Raw genomic sequence first — 18,217 nt, forward strand, 5'->3', positions numbered from 1 at the left:
ACACAGCCATATTTCTGTTCATCACACTGTGGATATAGCACTTCTCTCTATAAAATATTGTTCCCTCCTGCACCCAAGGGATGATTTGGCCTGGTTTTGATAGATTTCCAGCAGACGGCAGCACATTGCAGCCAAAGAAATCTCTACTTCTGCTCATTGTAACTGGCTTCTCCCAAAAGATTTTGGGCCTGTGCAGGGAGGGTAGATTTTCCATCCCAACCCCCAAAAACATGAAGCCACATGCTCAGCTGCTGACCCCATGCATCAGACAGTGGGAAACGTGAGAGGCTCGCCCAGGCACTCAGCTGGGAAAAGAGGTGACAAAAGCATTTGTCTGTATAGAGACCCTGCAGTATCACCCAGTGAAGGGGAAACTCAAAACACACACAGATACAGTCGGTTTACGTTCAATATTAGAAAGATAGAGGCAGATTTCACAAAAACAAGTTTATATTTTACTATTCCATTTCCACCCAATCAGAATTTAGCTTCCATAAGCCTAACTGCAGCTGACTGATCAACTTGAGTGCCAAGGGCTGTTACTCAGTAGTAAAATTGTATTCAGTTTTGAGAGTCCCTGTCCCCCCCACCCAACTTATATATTTTAAAAGGCCTGGGACATGACAGTCTGTGAACTGGGAAGGTGCAATGGCAGATGCAGTAAAACTATTTTATTATTACTGGACTGTGGTTAGTTTTACACATTCTAGCAAGCTGTGGACTCAACCCAACACATTGGCAACAGGTTTTCTCTGGTGGTAACACATAGCAACCAATAAGGTGTTTGTTTTCAATTTTCTAATGGCACTAGAATAATAGCTTTCTGCTAACTGGTTGCAATAAGCAAACTTTCTTGCCAACCCCACAGTTATCTTGTCCCTTTTCCCTATTGAATGAATTATTTTGGATGGCAGTGCTCAAACTTCACTATGAATATTCACCAATTGATAGAGGTTCAACTATCAAACACATTGCAAAGAAGGGGAATACATTAGTAAATACCATTAATAAGTTGAAAGGGGAGACAGGTGAAAGAACAGGAATGCCTGCATATTTTTGAATGTACACTTGTTTATACCATTGCTGCCCTGCAGTACTAGTGTCCTATGTACATTTCCAGACAGGGCAACTAGAAGTTTGTATGTTTTACCAACGTCTGTGTGGATTTCCTCCAGGCACTCTGGTTTCATCCCACGCTCCAAAAACATACTGGCACGTTAACTGCCTCCTGATATGACTGATTTTAGTTTCTGTGAATGTTACAGGGACCTTAGATTGTAAATTGCACTTACTTAAATCTAAATTAATAATAATTTAATGAATATCTTGTAAATTACATCCTTATAATACACGAAAGACGTGAATATCTTGTAAATTATATCCTTATAAACGGTGACTAGTTGTGTCATCAGTTATAAAAGGTGAGTAGTGATGTCATTTCTGTCACATGACTCACTAAAACTTGTGTATTATAATAAATAAAGTAGCCCTTGTTGGAAAATATGAGGATATTTGAAGTAACCACAGAGTTCAGCCTCGTGCTTTTATATGGTCATGGAACTCCTCTGTGACTTATAATATCCTTATATTTTACAATAGGGTACTTTATTCACTATATAAACTGTGCTTAGTGATGTCATTGGTTATAATTGGAGCTTAGTGATGTAATTTCTGTCACATGACTCACTGAAATTTGTGTATTATAATAAATAAAGTACCCCCTGATGCAAAATACAAGGATATTAGAAGTCACCTCGGAGTTCCATGACCTGTATAAAAGCACTCAGCCTTCGGCCTCATACTTTTATTATCCTTATATTTTACAATAGGAGATATGTCATTCACTAAATATCCTGTTGATACATAGCAGTATATATTATATTATATAAATATGAGTGGTCATATTTACTTCAACACATTTAAATTGTTACAAACCTGTCACTGAAAGATAAGTTGATGATGTATAATATCATCAACGTATCCACAGAAGTGAAAGGCCTCAATCTATGACTTATTCTCTCTTCCTCCCCCTCTCTCTCTCTCTCTGACTCACCTCCTTTAATTTCAAAGTTATTTACTCTCTTATTATATACCACTAATGTTTCTTTCCGGTCTGTTCCCAACCCCCTCTTTTATGTATGATATATACATTACCAGAGCTGTCACAAAATATGTATGACATAAACACATCAGTATATATATATATATATATATATATATATATATATATATATATATATATATATATATATATATATATAGCCTACTCTGTGGAAGGGATTAGCAACCTGCTGCCAAAAGGCTTTCAGGAATTCTGGGCATTGTAGTTAAACAGCTGCAGGGCAACAGGTTGGACATGCCATCTTTATGGAATGAAGGAACATACAACCAATATTACAGAAAAGTATTGACTAAATTATAACAATTAGCTTTTCATTATCACTTGGTACTACACAGACCCAGCATGAGAATACAGACAAGATAGGAAATACAGATCCTTTAAAGGAACACCAGTCTAAACATATTGTAGATTTAGTAAACATATTATAGACCGGCTTTCAAAAAAGTATCTACCCACACAGTGTCTTCCTTCCTATCAGCAGACAATGTATATATCTAAACCACATACTGCCCGGAGGGGATCTAGTTGGATATAAGTGCACATCTGTCATTGTCACATTATATTTTGTATTCTCTATATTTGGGTCATGCTATTCTGTTCTCTTAGAAAAAAACACACACTCACTGAAATATACACAGACACACATGCACTCATATATACCAAGACACATACATGCATCAAACTTAATCCATGCACTGGATCTTTAAAGCTAAAAAGAATAGGATGTTTACAAACCTTCAAAATCAGAAATGATACCTTCCAGGTGCGCATTCACAGTCGGATCAGACATTTTTTGGGTGGTGGTGGTGGGGGGGGGGCGTATATTCCAAAATTCCACAGTGGATCCCAGCACTGATTTATTTCTGTCCCCCCTTTTTTTTCTTCTAAACAACAAATCCCAAATTTGGAAAAAAAAAAAAGTGCTCAGATGAGAAGCTGCCGCCAAGTCAGTGAGGGGGGCAGGGGTGATGGGGTAGGGGGGAGATGGGGAAGGGAGGATTCTCCTTTTGTGGCTGCAATTCTGAAACTTTTTGACTTTTTTTTAAAATGTTGGTGAGGTTCTGTCTCTCTCTTTCTCTCTCGCTGCTTCCCTTACTCCGGCTGAGCATAGAGACACGGCCCCCTAAAGGATGATGTGAATCAGTGGTGCAGAGGCAGCTCCTAACTCCACCCCTGTCATCCACACACACTTTCTTCTAACACACCACACTCTTTCCAGGCTGCCGAAAAAACACAGAGGTGCCTCGTGTTAACCCCTGTCATGCCACACCATAGCTCAAAGCTTCTAATAGCTGTATGAGCTAATGCAGGGCAAAATCTTCTGTAATGAGAAATTCAACTTGTGGTTACATATTGCTCTTAAGCTTAATGTTTCCTGGTAGTAATACTATTAGGATATCTGTGCTAGTATATACAGGCAGGGAGCAAAATGGCCCCAAAATGATTGTCATATGCCTTGCAGAGCTATCTATTTGGCATCCTATCTGCCAGTAGTAACAGAAGATGGATACAGCAGGATAAGGTAGTGCCAGCAGGACAAGATGCTGACAGCAGGGCAAGATGGAGACAGCAGAGAAAGATGGTCAAAGTGAATCAAAATGGTTGCCTAAAATGCAGCACCTATGGGGTATCAGGAGTTGTAGTTTAACAACATCAAAACCCCTCCCCAAAAGCCAAATAAAAAAACACATGCCAGCCCAACACCACCCACTTTCATTGTATGGTCCCTATGCACCTTCCTAGCACCCACTATCCCTTGTAGATGAATAGACATGGGGGGGGGGGTGGACTGCACCTGGTAAGCCAGCAGCAGAGGGGTTAAGTGGGCAGCGACATCATATCCTGAAGTCAGTGTTATAGGCAGCAGGAACTCCCGAAATATCAAGAGAAAGGAAGGGCCAGCTGTCAACAGGAAACCAACCACTCATGGAGGAGGGGGTGCCTATCCTAGAAAGTGCTTTCTAGGACTTATACTTAACGTATACCTCCCTAAACAGACAGACCCCAAATGGCCTGACCATCCCTGTAATTAAAGTGCTTTGCTATAACTCAGCCCCCAAACTTTTCCATAGAAAATGCTAATTCACCAATTAAACGTGTAGTCCAGAGTATTATAGTACATTAAAGCTCAATGTCAGAATCCCATACAGCATTCCTTCAGCCTCATGCTATTTATTTATATATTCTGCATACGTTTCCTTAAATACCACCGCCAAGCCTCAAACACTGCATACCAGCACTGCCCCAAGACTTTTGTTTGTCATCTGAGGACAAACCAAAATAAATGAAATCCATAGTAGCACCTGCTTGATACCACTCCTCGGCGCTGAGGTCCTCCAATCTTATATTCAGCCTCCTACAGGTGAGCACAGATGTTAGTGCCTTCCTAGTAATTGTTTTGCCCTTCTCCAACCCAATCAGCCAGACACTTGGAGTGGGAAAAGTTTAGCTCCCTCTCAGCTTAGCTGAGCCACAGCAGAGGTCCACACAAGCCTACCACAGGCTCATTTAATAGAGACTACGGTATTTTATACCAGCCCCTCTGGCGTTTGCCAGAATCTACAGATTGCTAATCTAGGCCTGGTAGTGGTATTTCTCCACCAGCCCTTGGATGTAGATTTCTGATGGCAGCTATGGCTGCAGTGGAGCAGTTAATGTTGATGCAGGCTTATCAGGGAAATGTCACGGCTCATACACTATTTTAAAAACAGTTCATTGTTAATTGAATTAGGTGCCGCAAGTAGATAGATATGATCAGTGTTTTTTCATGTCAGCTGCAGAACAATCAAAGCGCTGACATTCAGAGCTAAATCTGCACAATGTACGTCACTAGGAGCAGGGCCAGATTTACCTAGTGGGCACCCCTAGGCCCACTGCCGTTTGTCACCCCTGTCCCCTCCCCTTTATCGTGCAAACGTTCATCATCGGGACAGGAGCAATGGGTTTTGCAGTATGGCAAATGTAAAAGACTATTGTATCTTCTGCGCAAAACAAGTGTTTCTGAACCAGTGTTTGTTTGGTTGGGCAGCATGCCATCCTCTAAAATCCTGCCGCCCTAGGCCCGTGCCTTGGTGGCCTCTCCACAAATCCAGGCCTGACTAGGAGTCTGTCTGTGCATAAAAACTGAATATTTTGTTAACCAGGGACATGAGATGGGGGGGAGGGGGTGATACAATCTGCACAGCATAAAGTCCTATCTGAAATGTAATATTAAATGGCTTTTTAGTTTATAATTCTGTTGAGACCTTATCTTATTCATCTTTCAGTCTGACATGCTTACCAGTGGTCAGGTGCTAGGCAGGGTAAGTGGGACCCTTGCAACCAGATAACCTATGGTGCACGCTGAGTAGACATGACGCATAAAAACAGCTTGAGGATAGACAACAAAATTGTTTGCCTAATATAGTGTAGTAATTCCAAGGCTCTATGACACACCTTTATGTAAACTCACAGTTATTAGGGGAAGTGCTCCCCTTTGGGATTATATACCCTTTAACCAATCTTTTTAAACAGCATGTTGAGTAGAGATGGCTGGCAACTAACTTTGGACCTGATGACCACTGACTCTACCCACACCGTTACCTGACATCAGTTTTTCTTGTATGCTACCTGCTACCCCACTGAATTGTCCTCGAGGGATCACCGGGAGGGGGTGAGGGTTGGGCAATAGGTATAGGGGGTCAAGTGGCATACTGCTTGAATCCTTCATGAAAGATTCGGCTGAATACCGAACCAAATCCTAATTTGCATATGCAAATTAGGGACAGGAATGGAAACTTCATTTGTTTAAGTCATTTCCCTTCCCATCCCTCCTTTGCATATGCAAATTAGGATTTGGTTCAGCCAGGCACAAGGATTCGGCCAAATCTGAATCCTACTGAAAAAGGCCAAATCCTGGCCGAATCCCGAACCGGATTTGGTGTATCCCTACTATGGAGGGAGAAAGCAGCGAGGGGGGCCAATGGAGAGCAGAGGATGGGTGTTCGCTTAACGGTGCCCTTTATATGTGCCATTGACACAAGCCATACGTACAGTTGCATAACTATAGAGGAAGCAGACCCTGTGGCAGCAGGTATAGGGGCTAAATGAGGCCCTGATTCATATAAAATCTCAATAATTATTTGAAAACCAGGTCAACCTTTAGACATTTGGGTGCCTGAAAACGAATTTGCTGTGGGGCCCAGTAATATCTAGTTAAACCGCTGCATACGTAGAGCCATTAACCCTGGTTCTGGTTCATACATTATATCTGTCAAATGTATTTGATCTTCTCAAAACATATAATTCCATGCTGCGTGAGTTGATCATTTACTAATGATATGGTCCTGCATAGCATTTGGCTCTCCCCAGAGCTGACTGACGGAGGACAGGGAGAAGTGAAAGGGTGCATAAGGTCACAGGGAGTCAAAGCAAAACTCTGGGGCAACCAAAGGACACAGTGTGTGCGATATTCAGGTTTTATGGAACCCTTTCATTTAAAAAAACCTCAAATCCATTGCTGGCCCGATACCCTTAATTTCTGAGCTGCACTTGGTGTGATAGAGCAGAGCAGCGCAGGGCAGTGGTTAGGGCTGAGATTCTTTCCCAGACTTTAAGGAACAGAGTAATAGATTAGTAGCCTTGGGAGTAGGGGTGTAACTATAGAGGAAGCAGACCCTGCGGTTGCAGTGGGGCCCAAAATGAGAAATTTCAACATATATTGTTCAAATAGATCAACTAAATGCTGTCTTTGGGGGCTAAATGAATAATAAAAATAGTAATATCTAGTTACACCACTGGAAGTATATATATGCTGTATAGAATGACAGGGGGTTATGGCTTGAAAGCATTCCTTTATACAGACCATAGAGTTAATAGTATGAAAGAAGTAAGGTGCATGTGTCTTTAGGGGGATGCAATTAGGGAAGATTAGCCATGGCCCCACTCTTCAAGGGAGTCCAGCTTATACAGGACTGGGACTCTGTGTGAGCTCAGCAAGTCATATCTGCTGTCCCAATGTACAGCACAGAATGGGGTTAAAGGGTTATTGTGACATTACTGTGTGCAGCCAGCCTTCCCACTCCCTGGAAGATATTGAAGATTTTCCCAGCTGTTGGCTAAGGTATTTCCGTCTCTCTCTTTATGTCTCCAGCAGAGCATTTGTAAATGGCAGAGGCTCCTCTCATCTCAAATCCAGTCTGTGGCAACAAGCAGACCCAACATGTACCCTTACAACTCTAAATTGATCATCTACCCTACAATCAACAGTTAAATCCCAAAAAGGATTTATATATATATATATAATAAATTTGTTGTCTGTTCATATGATATAAAAAGTAAAAAAAAACCATAAATTTGACCAGTTTTCCAGCAGTTGTTATTCTCTTAATTTTCCAGAGAATAAGCCGATGGTGGGTCTTCTCAGTCACTGCTCTAATAAGCAGGTGATCTACTTTTGCTACCAGTAACGGAACTAGGTGGGGGCGGGCCCTGGTGCGGGCCGTGCAGCAAGGCCCCCCCCCCTCGTCCGTGCGCATTTACTTTGTGGCTGCAGCTGGCTGCAGCACACGCGATCTGCCGGGGGGGCCCTGCGGGGGTGCGGGCCCTGGCCCATTTGCACCCCCTGCTCCCCCGGTAGTTACGCCACTGTTTGCTACCTATACAGTGGTTTCTGCCTGCTAGAGTGGAACAATACCTACAGGCTGCTGAAGGAACTGCAAAAACTTGGGACAAGGCATTTACAGTATAGGTGATGTACTACCAAAAAATGTTTATATTTTGAAGCGTCCTCCTAGCTTACTATGGTGCAATACACTTCAAATAGTATTGCTATTGGTAAATAGTTCTGATATCTGTGTCATTTTTAGTGCCAATGCTTCACTGCTGGGTAGTCAGAAATACTATTTAACAAAAAAGGGTATATTTCACCTTAAGGGTCTGGCAGATTCGGGGAGATTAGTCGCCAAGCGACAAATCTCCTCTTTCGCGGCGACTAATCTCCCCAATCTCCTTCCCCATGACTTCCGCCGGCTAAAATGTAAATTGCCTGGGGGCAGGCACATGGAACAATTCGTTTTCAGAAATTGCTGAAGTTTCCTTGCCTGCCCCCAGGCCATTACATTTTGGCCGGCGGAAGGCAGGGGAAGGCAGATCGGGGAGATTAGTCGCCACGAAGAACTGGTAAAAAGATGCATGTTTGCTTCAGAAAGACTACTATAGTTTATATAAACATGCTGCTGTGTAGCCATGGGGCAGCCATTCAAGCTGCTGGAAAAAATGATAAAAGGCACAGGTTACTTAGCACAAAACAGGTAAGCTCTGTCCAATACAATGGTATTTTATCTGTTATGTAATCTGTGCCTTTCACCTTTTTTCCAGCAGCTTGAATGGCTGCCCCATGGCTACACAGCAGCTTGTTTATATAAACTATAGTAGTCTTTCTGAACAGTGTCGGACTGGGATGCCAGGGGCCTACCAGAAAACCTTAGACTAAAGGTGGCCATACACGGGCCGATAAAAGCTGCCGACAGACCAAGTCGGCAGCTTATTGGCCCGTGTATGGGGGCCCCCGACGGGCTTCCCCGATCGAGATCTGGCCGAAAGTCGGCCAGATCTCGATCGGATGGGGTTAAAAATCCCGTCGGATCGCGGCCGCATCTGTTCGTTGATGCGGTCCCGCGATCCGACCGCCCGTTTGGCGAACGCTAGGATCCGATCGTTGGGCCCTAGGGCCAACGATCGGATCAGCCCGATATTGCCCACCTCAAGGTGGGCATATCGGAGGGAGATCCGCTCGTTTGGCGACATCGCCAAACGAGCGGATCTATCCGTGTATGGCCACCTTAAGGGCCCACATTACAAACTATTATTCCTCCTCTTCTCACTCAACCTCTTTATTCTCCTAGTCTTTTATCTCTACATACTATACTCTATTCTTCCATTATTAAGACCCTTAAAGAAATACAGAAATGGTCATGAAATAGGCCAAATGTTTAGCAGCATGAGGGCCCACTGACACCTGGGCCCACCGGGAGTTTTCTTGGTATCCCGGTGGGCCAGTCCGACACTGTTTCTGAAGCAAACACACAGCTTTTACCAATGCAGAGCAACACTACATTACATTTTAATTACATTGATACACTTTCAGTTTTTGGTGTTACTGTTCCATTAATTGTGGTGATTAAAGGGGTTGTTCAACTTTGAGATAACTTTGAATATGATGTAGAGAATGATATTCTGAGACAATTTGCAATTGGTTTTTATATTTTATTATTGAAGGTGTTTGGGTTATTTAGCTTTTTATTCAGAAGCTCTTCAATTTGCAATCTGGTAATTAGGGTCCAAATTACCCTAGCGACCATGCATTGATTTGAATTATAAGAGACTAGATGAAATGGTCTGAATAGAAGGATCAGTAATAAAAAGTTACAATAATGATACATTTGTAGCCTTACAGAGCATTTGTTTTTTAGAAGGGAGTCAGCGACGCCCATTTGAAAGCTGCAAAGAGTCAGAAGAAAAAGGCAAATAACTATAAAACTATAAAAAAATAATTAATGAAAACCAATTCAAAAGTTGCTTAGAATTGGCTGTTTTATAACATAATAAAAGTTACCTTAAGGGTTAGTCCACACGAGGAGATTCAGGGACTGCAGGAAACTTCTGGCGACTTTGGAAAAGAAGCGCTGCTTGTGCTTTAGCGCAGGCGACTTTTCATTATAGCGGATGGGAAGACACGCAAAGGCAGTTCGGGGAGATTGTCGCTGAGAAGAAGAGGCTATTAGTCACCAGGCATCTAAATCTCCCTGAATCTCATCATGTGGACTAACCCTAAAGGTGAACCACCCCTTTAAGCTTGATCCTAATGTTATCCTATGAGAAGCAATTTTCAGGAGATTTTTCACCCATGGTAGCGATACACAAATCTTACTGTGTGCCACTGCCCTCAGGGTCTGAGCAAGCAATACAACTACTAGCCATAATGGGTTCAACAACTTATTTTTAGGCAGGTCTGTGTAATTTCCATCCAGAACAACTGAAAAAATAATTAAGGGGGAAATAAAATAAAGAATTGGTTACGTTTTATAAACCACGTCTGATACTGATTAAATAAGCACAACCTTGCCCAAAAGAACAGCACAGAGGGATTTAAAACAGCTAATAAATATATCAAAGGGAAAGAAATACTACAACTGTGTTTTATCTTGTGAAATGATCCCTTGCCAGGCACAATGTGGAGTGAAGATCTACTTTCCCCAGAATCCTTTTAAAAGAACTGTTCAGTGTAAAAATAAAAACTGGGTAAATAGGTTGTACAAATAAAATATGTTTGTCATATAATTAGTTAGTCAGAGAAGGACTGAACGGATGTCTAACAAAATAGCCAGAACCCAACTTCCTCCTTTGTATCTCTCTAACCTCTTAGTTAGTCAGAAACTTGAAGGGGGAAGGGGAAACATGGGACATTGCTGTGTATTAGTTTGCTGAGCACGCAAGCGAGGATCCAAAGCAAACTAACTGGCAAGTTATTTCCCATGCCCCCCTTTAAGTCGCTGACTGACAAATAGGTTTCTGCTTGATAATATACAACAACACCTAAGCTTAGTCTGTCCAGATTACACTGAGCATGTGCAGTGCCTCTGACACAGAAAAGATGGCCTAACAAGATCCAAAATGGGGAGCTGCTAATTATTACTTTGAAGGCCTGGATTATTATTGTTATAGTTACGTTGAAAGTCTTGGTCTGGTACAGTAAGTTCACTACATACATTACAGTATTTGTAGCCTGATTCATTATTACTATTTCGGTCGCCTCTAAGTATTGTGAAAAATAATTTTCTTCATGGGTAAATAAGGGATGGTGCAAAAACGTGTGGGGGTTCCAGTTATACCTCACCATCCCCATGGGCATGGAATGAATTAATCTTTAAGCTCACGAGGCATGCAAAATTGATTATAGGGCTCTTTTGCGGACACAACCACAAATGATTCGTGGTAAATTGGACGGAAAATTGAGTGTTCATTGATGCTATTCAGAAGGTTACTTACACTCCTTTGCAAGACCCAGCGACTGCCAATACACCCCTTCAGCCTGATGCACATTGCATTGCGTTGGTAAATAAGCCTTTCTGCGTTTGTATTCCTTTGCAAACCACTCACAGACGCCTTATATAAACTGTGTTAATATGAACAACAAAATAGGTTTGCTAAACTGACATATTTCCACCTACGGTTTCAACATAACTGGATTTCTGCAGAATCTAATCTGGGGCGGATCAGTGACTACCACACATCAGACTAAACTGATTTCCTTAAATGACCCAAACATTGGAGGCTGGACAGCTGTGGGTTTAATTAGCTGGAATGCTTCGCTTTGTAGCAATGATTTGTTTATGGCGTGTTCATATATGTTCCCTATATTGTAAGCCTGCAGATGCCTGTGGCTCTGGTTTACTGATCTTCGTATGGACAAGGAAAAACATGTCGCTCTGTGATTTTCGCCTGTCTAAGGGCTCTTACAGACGAGCGTTTTTACCTGCGCTCCCCTGCATTCTGTTTTTCTGCGTTCAGCCGCAGGGGAGCGCAGGAATAGACGCATTACATTTTTTCCAATGAGGCTGTACTCACACAGGCGCGTGTAGGCGCCGAACGCAGGAAAAATGCAGCATGTTGCGTCTCAACCTGCGTTCGGCACCTACACGCGCCTGTGTGAGTACAGCCTCATTGGAAAAAATGTAATGCGTCTATTCCTGCGCTCCCCTGCGGCTGAACGCAGAAAAAACGGGAGCGCAGGTAAAAACGCTCGTCTGTAAGAGCCCTAAGGGTGATGAGATCAAACATTTAAAATACTAATTAAGTAAGACTGCTACTTTGTGTGACAGATAAATATGACTAACTTAACTTAATCAGCTTATGCAATTAATCTTTACCACAAATTTCACCATAACTGCGTTTTAAGCTGCCCCCCCCTACCATTACCACTGTTGCACCCAAGTTCCCTGCTTCACTGGGTGTCAGAGGATTTTGGGTGAAGATTCTATGCATTTCATTGGAGCAGGAAAGTTAAAGGAGAACTAAACCCTAAAAATGAATATGGTCAAAAATGCCATATTTTATATAATGAACTTATTGCACCAGCCTAAAGTTTCCTCTCATTAACAGCAATGATCCAGGACTTCAAACTTGTCACAGGGGGTCACCATCTTGGAAAGTGTCTGCGACACTCACATGCTCAGTGGACTCTGAGCAGCTGTTGAGAAGCTAAGCTTAGGGGTCGTCACTAATTATCCAGCAGAAAATGAGGTTTGTCAGTAATATAAGATGATGCTACAGGGCTGATTATTAGATTTTGATGCTACTTGCACTGTTTCTCTGCTGCCATTTGGTAATTATCTGTATAACTTACTAATCAGCCTTATATTGTGACATTTCTATTCTATGTGTACTGTATATTGTGAGTGGGTCCCTAAGCTCAGTAAGTGACAGCAGCACAGAGCATGTGCAGTGAATCAGCAGAAAAGAAGATGGGGAGCTACTGGGACATATTGGAGACACGGATCTTGACTGATAAAGGGCTGTGGTTGCCATGAGCTGGTACAGAAGCCCAAAACATAAAGTTTATCATTTCTAGCCTACTTCTTTAGTTAAGCTTTACTTCTAATTTAAGTTTCAGGTGGGTGATGGACTTGTACTGTGAGGAGCTTTGGGGTTTAAATCAGAATAACTCCTAAAAAAATAAAAGTTGACATGTGAATGTTCTGCCCTTTTCAGGTTAATTGGCTTCACTGGCAGGGGCACTAACTGCATGCAGTATGTATGTTCTTTCCATATCTCTATTGGATATCTCCCACAACCCAAAACCATTCATGGAGGTTAACTGGCCCCTGATTAAGCTAACCCTAGTGAGTCTGCGTGTTGAGTGAAAAGCATAGATTGTAAGCTCTACTATTTAATCTTTTAACTGCTGCTTTGGAAAAATGGTATAAACTGGAGTCTAAATGGAGTCTAACTGCAAGTACTTTTCTATCGGTATCTATATACACATCTATACTTATAAGAGGAGCGCATTCACATGACTGTCACAACATCCTTCCAGTGAAAAAAAACCCTTGCTATATTAAAAGGAGTTTTGAAACAGGATGATAATTCATACAAGCAAAACCACTGACCATAACCCCACATGATGCCTCCATCACCAGCAAATAGCCACAGGTTACTTTGCACGCTGCATTCTTTCCTATAAAAATACATGAAAATCAGATATCATGAGCCCCCTTTCAGTGTGTGTGCACGAAAGAGGATATAGCAAATTAATTGATTCTACAATCATCAACCACACAGCACTAATGACTTACAAGTTTGATGACTGTGTGATGGTAATCTCATCCATGACCTGGGGCTCTAAGCAAGCTTAATAAAGCTGCTTTCAGATCTAGGTCAGATATTTCCAACCACACGATCCTTTAGCATCTTCCTAAGGTTTCCAGGTTATTAATTGGATAAAAAAAACCAGTTCACTTTACATGTAAGAATGTACAGTATGTATCCAAGGCTGCCACCTGCTGGGCTCTGTGTATACTACAGAGCCAATACCAAATCTGTGACTTGATGGTTCACAGCTGAGTTTGAGGGTAATTTTATTAAATGAGGCGAAGGATGGAAGTTATATATAGAATTCTTTATACACAGGGAGCTGCCATGTTGTGACACGAGGAGCAGGCAAGATTACCCTTATAATCCAGTATATTATAAATAGCAGCTAGGGAGGAATCAATGGGAAGTTGGAGAAGGGACAGGATGAACTGGGGCAAAGGGATCAGGGAGTATTCAGGATGGGCATTGGCTTAAAGGTTCACATGGGGTGTAGCTAAAGGAAGGGCTGCAATACAATGCACATATACACTGCCGGCCCCTCACAAGGAGTGGGTTAATGATTAATCACTAGGGTGTGAATCACTCTCTCTGTTTCGTCATCTCAGCGCTGACAAGGAACAAAGGCGCATTCAGTCCAACAGTAAAACTTCTAACCTGCCAGGGAAAACTAATGTAATGCCCATGAGAGAGAAAGTCAAGAAGCAAATACATTAGCAATACTTATATCTTCCATATCAACTGATCAGATACTCTCTCCCTTGTGTGTGTTGCACTGACGGACTAAAGGTAGCCATAAATGTCATGTGGGCCCGACCCTCATGGCCCCCCGATCCTTTACACTGATTCTGACAGGCCTCCCTAATTGATGTCTGGCTAAAAATTGCCCAGATAATGATCGGGCAGGCTTGATTTTTCTGTCGTATTGGGGACTGCATTGGTTCATTGATGCTGTCCTTGCTCTGACTTTTCATACCCCCTTCATTGTAATTCCATTGGGCCAAACAATCGGATAGCATGATATTGCCCACCCGAGATGGGCATATTGGGGAAAGGTTTGCTCAGTTTGACAAATGAATGAATCTTACCATGTATGGCCACCTTTAGGTAGCCCTTCTCTAACATGTGTATGACACTGATAGACTGAGGAAGCCCATATATTATGTGTCATTAAAAGTTACGGGGACACTGACAGACTGAGGGAGCCTCTTCCTTATGTGAATGTTACATTGATAGACTAAGGGAGCCTCTTCCTTATGTGAATTTGATATTGATAGTAGGTAGTGGACGGGTTCGGGTTAAGCTCTTCTGCCTGCTCTCCATGCGATCTTAGACTGTCGGTGACTTCCGTTTTTATGGTTGCACGCCTGCCCATCCCGACCATTTTGTGATGTTATCGGCTGGTTGGCGTGGGTCTATAAAAGGAGGAGGGAAGGGAGGGAAGGTGTGGGTCAGGTGGGTCCGGCCTAGTGTCCCTCTCATATGTGTATGTGACAGAATGAGGGAACCCCTCTCTTATGTGTACGTGACAGTGATAGTGGAATGGAGCCCCTCTCCTATGTGTATGTAAAGTGATAGTGGAATGGAGCCCCCCTATTATGTGTATATGACAGTGATAGTGGAAGGAGCCCCTCTATTATGTGTATGTGACAGTGATAGTGGAAGGAGCCCCTCTATTATGTGTATATGACAGTGATAGTGGAAGGAGCCCCTCGATTATGTGTATATGACAGTGATAGTGGAAGGAGCCCCTCGATTATGTGTATGTGACAGTTATAGTGGAATGGAGCCCCTCTATTATGTGTATATGACAGTGATAGTGGAAGGAGCCCCTCGATTATGTGTATGTGACAGTTATAGTGGAATGGAGCCCCTCTATTATGTGTATATGACAGTGATAGTGGAAGGAGCCCCTCTATTATGTGTATATGACAGTGATAGTGGAAGGAGCCCCTCGATTATGTGTATGTGACAGTTATAGTGGAATGGAGCCCCTCTATTATGTGTATATGACAGTGATAGTGGAAGGAGCCCCTCGATTATGTGTATGTGACAGTTATAGTGGAATGGAGCCCCTCTATTATGTGTATATGACAGTGATAGTGGAAGGAGCCCCTCTATTATGTGTATATGACAGTGATAGTGGAAGGAGCCCCTCTATTATGTGTATATGACAGTGATAGTGGAAGGAGCCCCTCGATTATGTGTATGTGACAGTTATAGTGGAATGGAGCCCCTCTATTATGTGTATATGACAGTGATAGTGGAAGGAGCCCCTCTATTATGTGTATATGACAGTGATAGTGGAAGGAGCCCCTCTATTATGTGTATATGACAGTGATAGTGGAAGGAGCCCCTCGATTATGTGTATGTGACAGTTATAGTGGAAGGAGCCCCTCTATTATGTGTATATGACAGTGATAGTGGAAGGAGCCCCTCTATTATGTGTATATGACAGTGATAGTGGAAGGAGCCCCTCGATTATGTGTATATGACAGTGATAGTGGAAGGAGCCCCTCTATTATGTGTATATGACAGTGATAGTGGAAGGAGCCCCTCAATTATGTGTATGTGACAGTTATAGTGGAGGAGCCCCTCTATTATGTGTAAATGACAGTGATAGGCGAATGGAGCCCCTCTATTATGTGTATATGATGACAGTGATAGTGGAAGGAGCCCCTCGATTATGTGTATGTAAAGTGATAGTGGAATGGAGCCCCTCTATTATGTGTATATGACAGTGATAGTGGAAGGAGCCCCTCTATTATGTGTATATGACAGTGATAGTGGAAGGAGCCCCTCTATTATGTGTATATGACAGTGATAGTGGAAGGAGCCCCTCTATTATGTGTATGTAAAGTGATAGTGGAATGGAGCCCCTCTATTATGTGTATGTAAAGTGATAGTGGAATGGAGCCCCTCTATTATGTGTATATGACAGTGATAGTGGAATGGAGCCCCTCTCCTATGTGTAAATGACAGTGATAGTGGAATGGAGCCCCTCTCCTATGTGTAAATGACAGTGATAGTGGAATGGAGTCCCTCTATTATGTGTATATGACAGTGATAATGGAAGGAGCCCCTCTATTATGTGTATGTGACAGTGATAGTGGAAGGATCCCCTCTCCTATGTGTATGTAAAGTGATAGTGGAAGGAGCCCCTCTCTTGTGTGTGTGTGACAGTGACAGTCAGCAGAGCATAATGAGTGTGTGCTGTGGCAGGATGAGTGTTTCTCCCCCTCCCTTACTGAGCAATGTGCTGACAGACCTTTCTTGGTTTTGTGACCACATCCTCCCAGTGACGGCCGGGTCTTGCACATGGTGCTCTGTAACTGCCCCAGTCAGGCTGTCACGAGAACTTTATTCATCTGCAGCGAGGCTATTAACCCTTTGGCTGCTGGCCTCATCACTTCACTGAAATAAAACTCCTGCACAACCACAAAGAGGCGCCTAGAAAAGGCATATGCAGAACTGGGAAATGTATGTTGGCCTTCCTTTTCTGTTATGTGGCTCCAGATATGATTTGTATGTTTCTACCCCCCCCCCCCTGAATTTTAACCACTTAATATGCGCTTTTGTGTTGATGGCCCGAATTACAATCTCACCATAGTTTGAAATTCCCCCCTGGATCCTCAAAACCTTCATGTTGCACTTCCTTGTTCCCAACACTTTAACCCTGCATTTCCCACACACAATGACCGCCCCAGAGTCAATTTCCTCTTATTCTTCCTAACACGACCACAATGAAAAAGAAGGCAGAAGGCGGCCTCTGAATGACGCTGCATATGACAGTTCCGGCAAAGTACTATTCGGGTCTCCTAGTCCATCTGCTCACGTGGCAGCCACAACCTGAATCTCCTACTATACAAACCCCTCAGCCGCTGGAAAGAAGCAACATAACAATGGTACTGAGCCAGAGCGGAGGTTTAACCCCCGGGAGGCACCACCTAGGGAAGGCAATCCCGAATCCTAGGGATGCAAACAACTATTGTCTTGGGACCCAATCTATTTTAGGGCCAAAAGTGCAATTCTTTTATACAGAAAGAAACTGTGGGATTGTGTGTATAGTAAGGCAGGTTAGTGTGAATGCCAGAGAAAGTAACTGTGGAATAGTGTGCATAGTAATACAAGACAGTACTAATGGCATATAAATATATTACATTTCTATCACAAAACTCCATGCATCTGGTCTCTGTGTTGTTCCTGGACTGGCAGCCTAGGGCACAAACAGAAGATCTTTTGCCCTGGGTCCCGCTACCACTAAAATCAGCCCTGGGTAAGAGAAGGGGGTGCTGCTCAGTTTCATGTAAGTGCTCAGCTGAGCACAAAGTCACCCTGCAGCGTGTTCACTTCTCATGCCAAATTGTGGCTGGCAATACTACTTCTTTTCATGCACCACTTAATATAGTCGCTGCAATAAGCCCAAGTGGTGGGAGCAAAGAACAAATGGGGGATATCTTTTTGATGGGCCTTCAGTTGTTGTTACACTACAGATCCCAGCATGCACTGTAATTGTTATTGGACTACAGATTTTAATATCCCTTGTCCCTACCCCATTTTGAGGAGAGCTGTAGGCTTGACTCCCCTGGGATTAAGGATTTTGCTGGACTTTAAATACAATCAGTAACCGAGAGTAAGAAAGTATTACCAAGTCCAGCACCTGGAGGTCTGACCACAGGGAGTGCAGGAGTTAAACAGCCAGTTCTATACTGAAGAGCTTGCACTCTAATAAACTAATATTATTAA

General features: G+C 42.8%; 1 protein-coding gene across 4 annotated transcripts in view; it reads right to left on the reverse strand.

Moving 5' to 3' along the window:
* septin9.L (septin 9 L homeolog) overlaps positions 1–18,217 on the reverse strand; it is a 117,379-nt gene that overhangs the window by 71,730 nt on the left and 27,432 nt on the right. Inside the window, exon 1 of one of the 4 annotated variants that reach the window (XM_041577200.1) lies at positions 13,456–13,501. The exons of 2 other annotated variants lie outside the window; for them this stretch is intronic. In XM_041577200.1, coding sequence (XP_041433134.1) covers positions 13,456–13,486 — 31 coding nt within the window. In that variant the 5' untranslated portion in view covers positions 13,487–13,501. Of the gene's footprint in view, positions 1–13,269; positions 13,298–13,455; positions 13,502–18,217 lie in introns of those variants that run through there. One more of the 4 variants, XM_018235394.2, reaches the window with a different exon arrangement.

Source organism: Xenopus laevis, chromosome 9_10L, assembly GCF_017654675.1.
Source record: "Xenopus laevis strain J_2021 chromosome 9_10L, Xenopus_laevis_v10.1, whole genome shotgun sequence".
NCBI lineage: Eukaryota > Metazoa > Chordata > Amphibia > Anura > Pipidae > Xenopus > Xenopus laevis.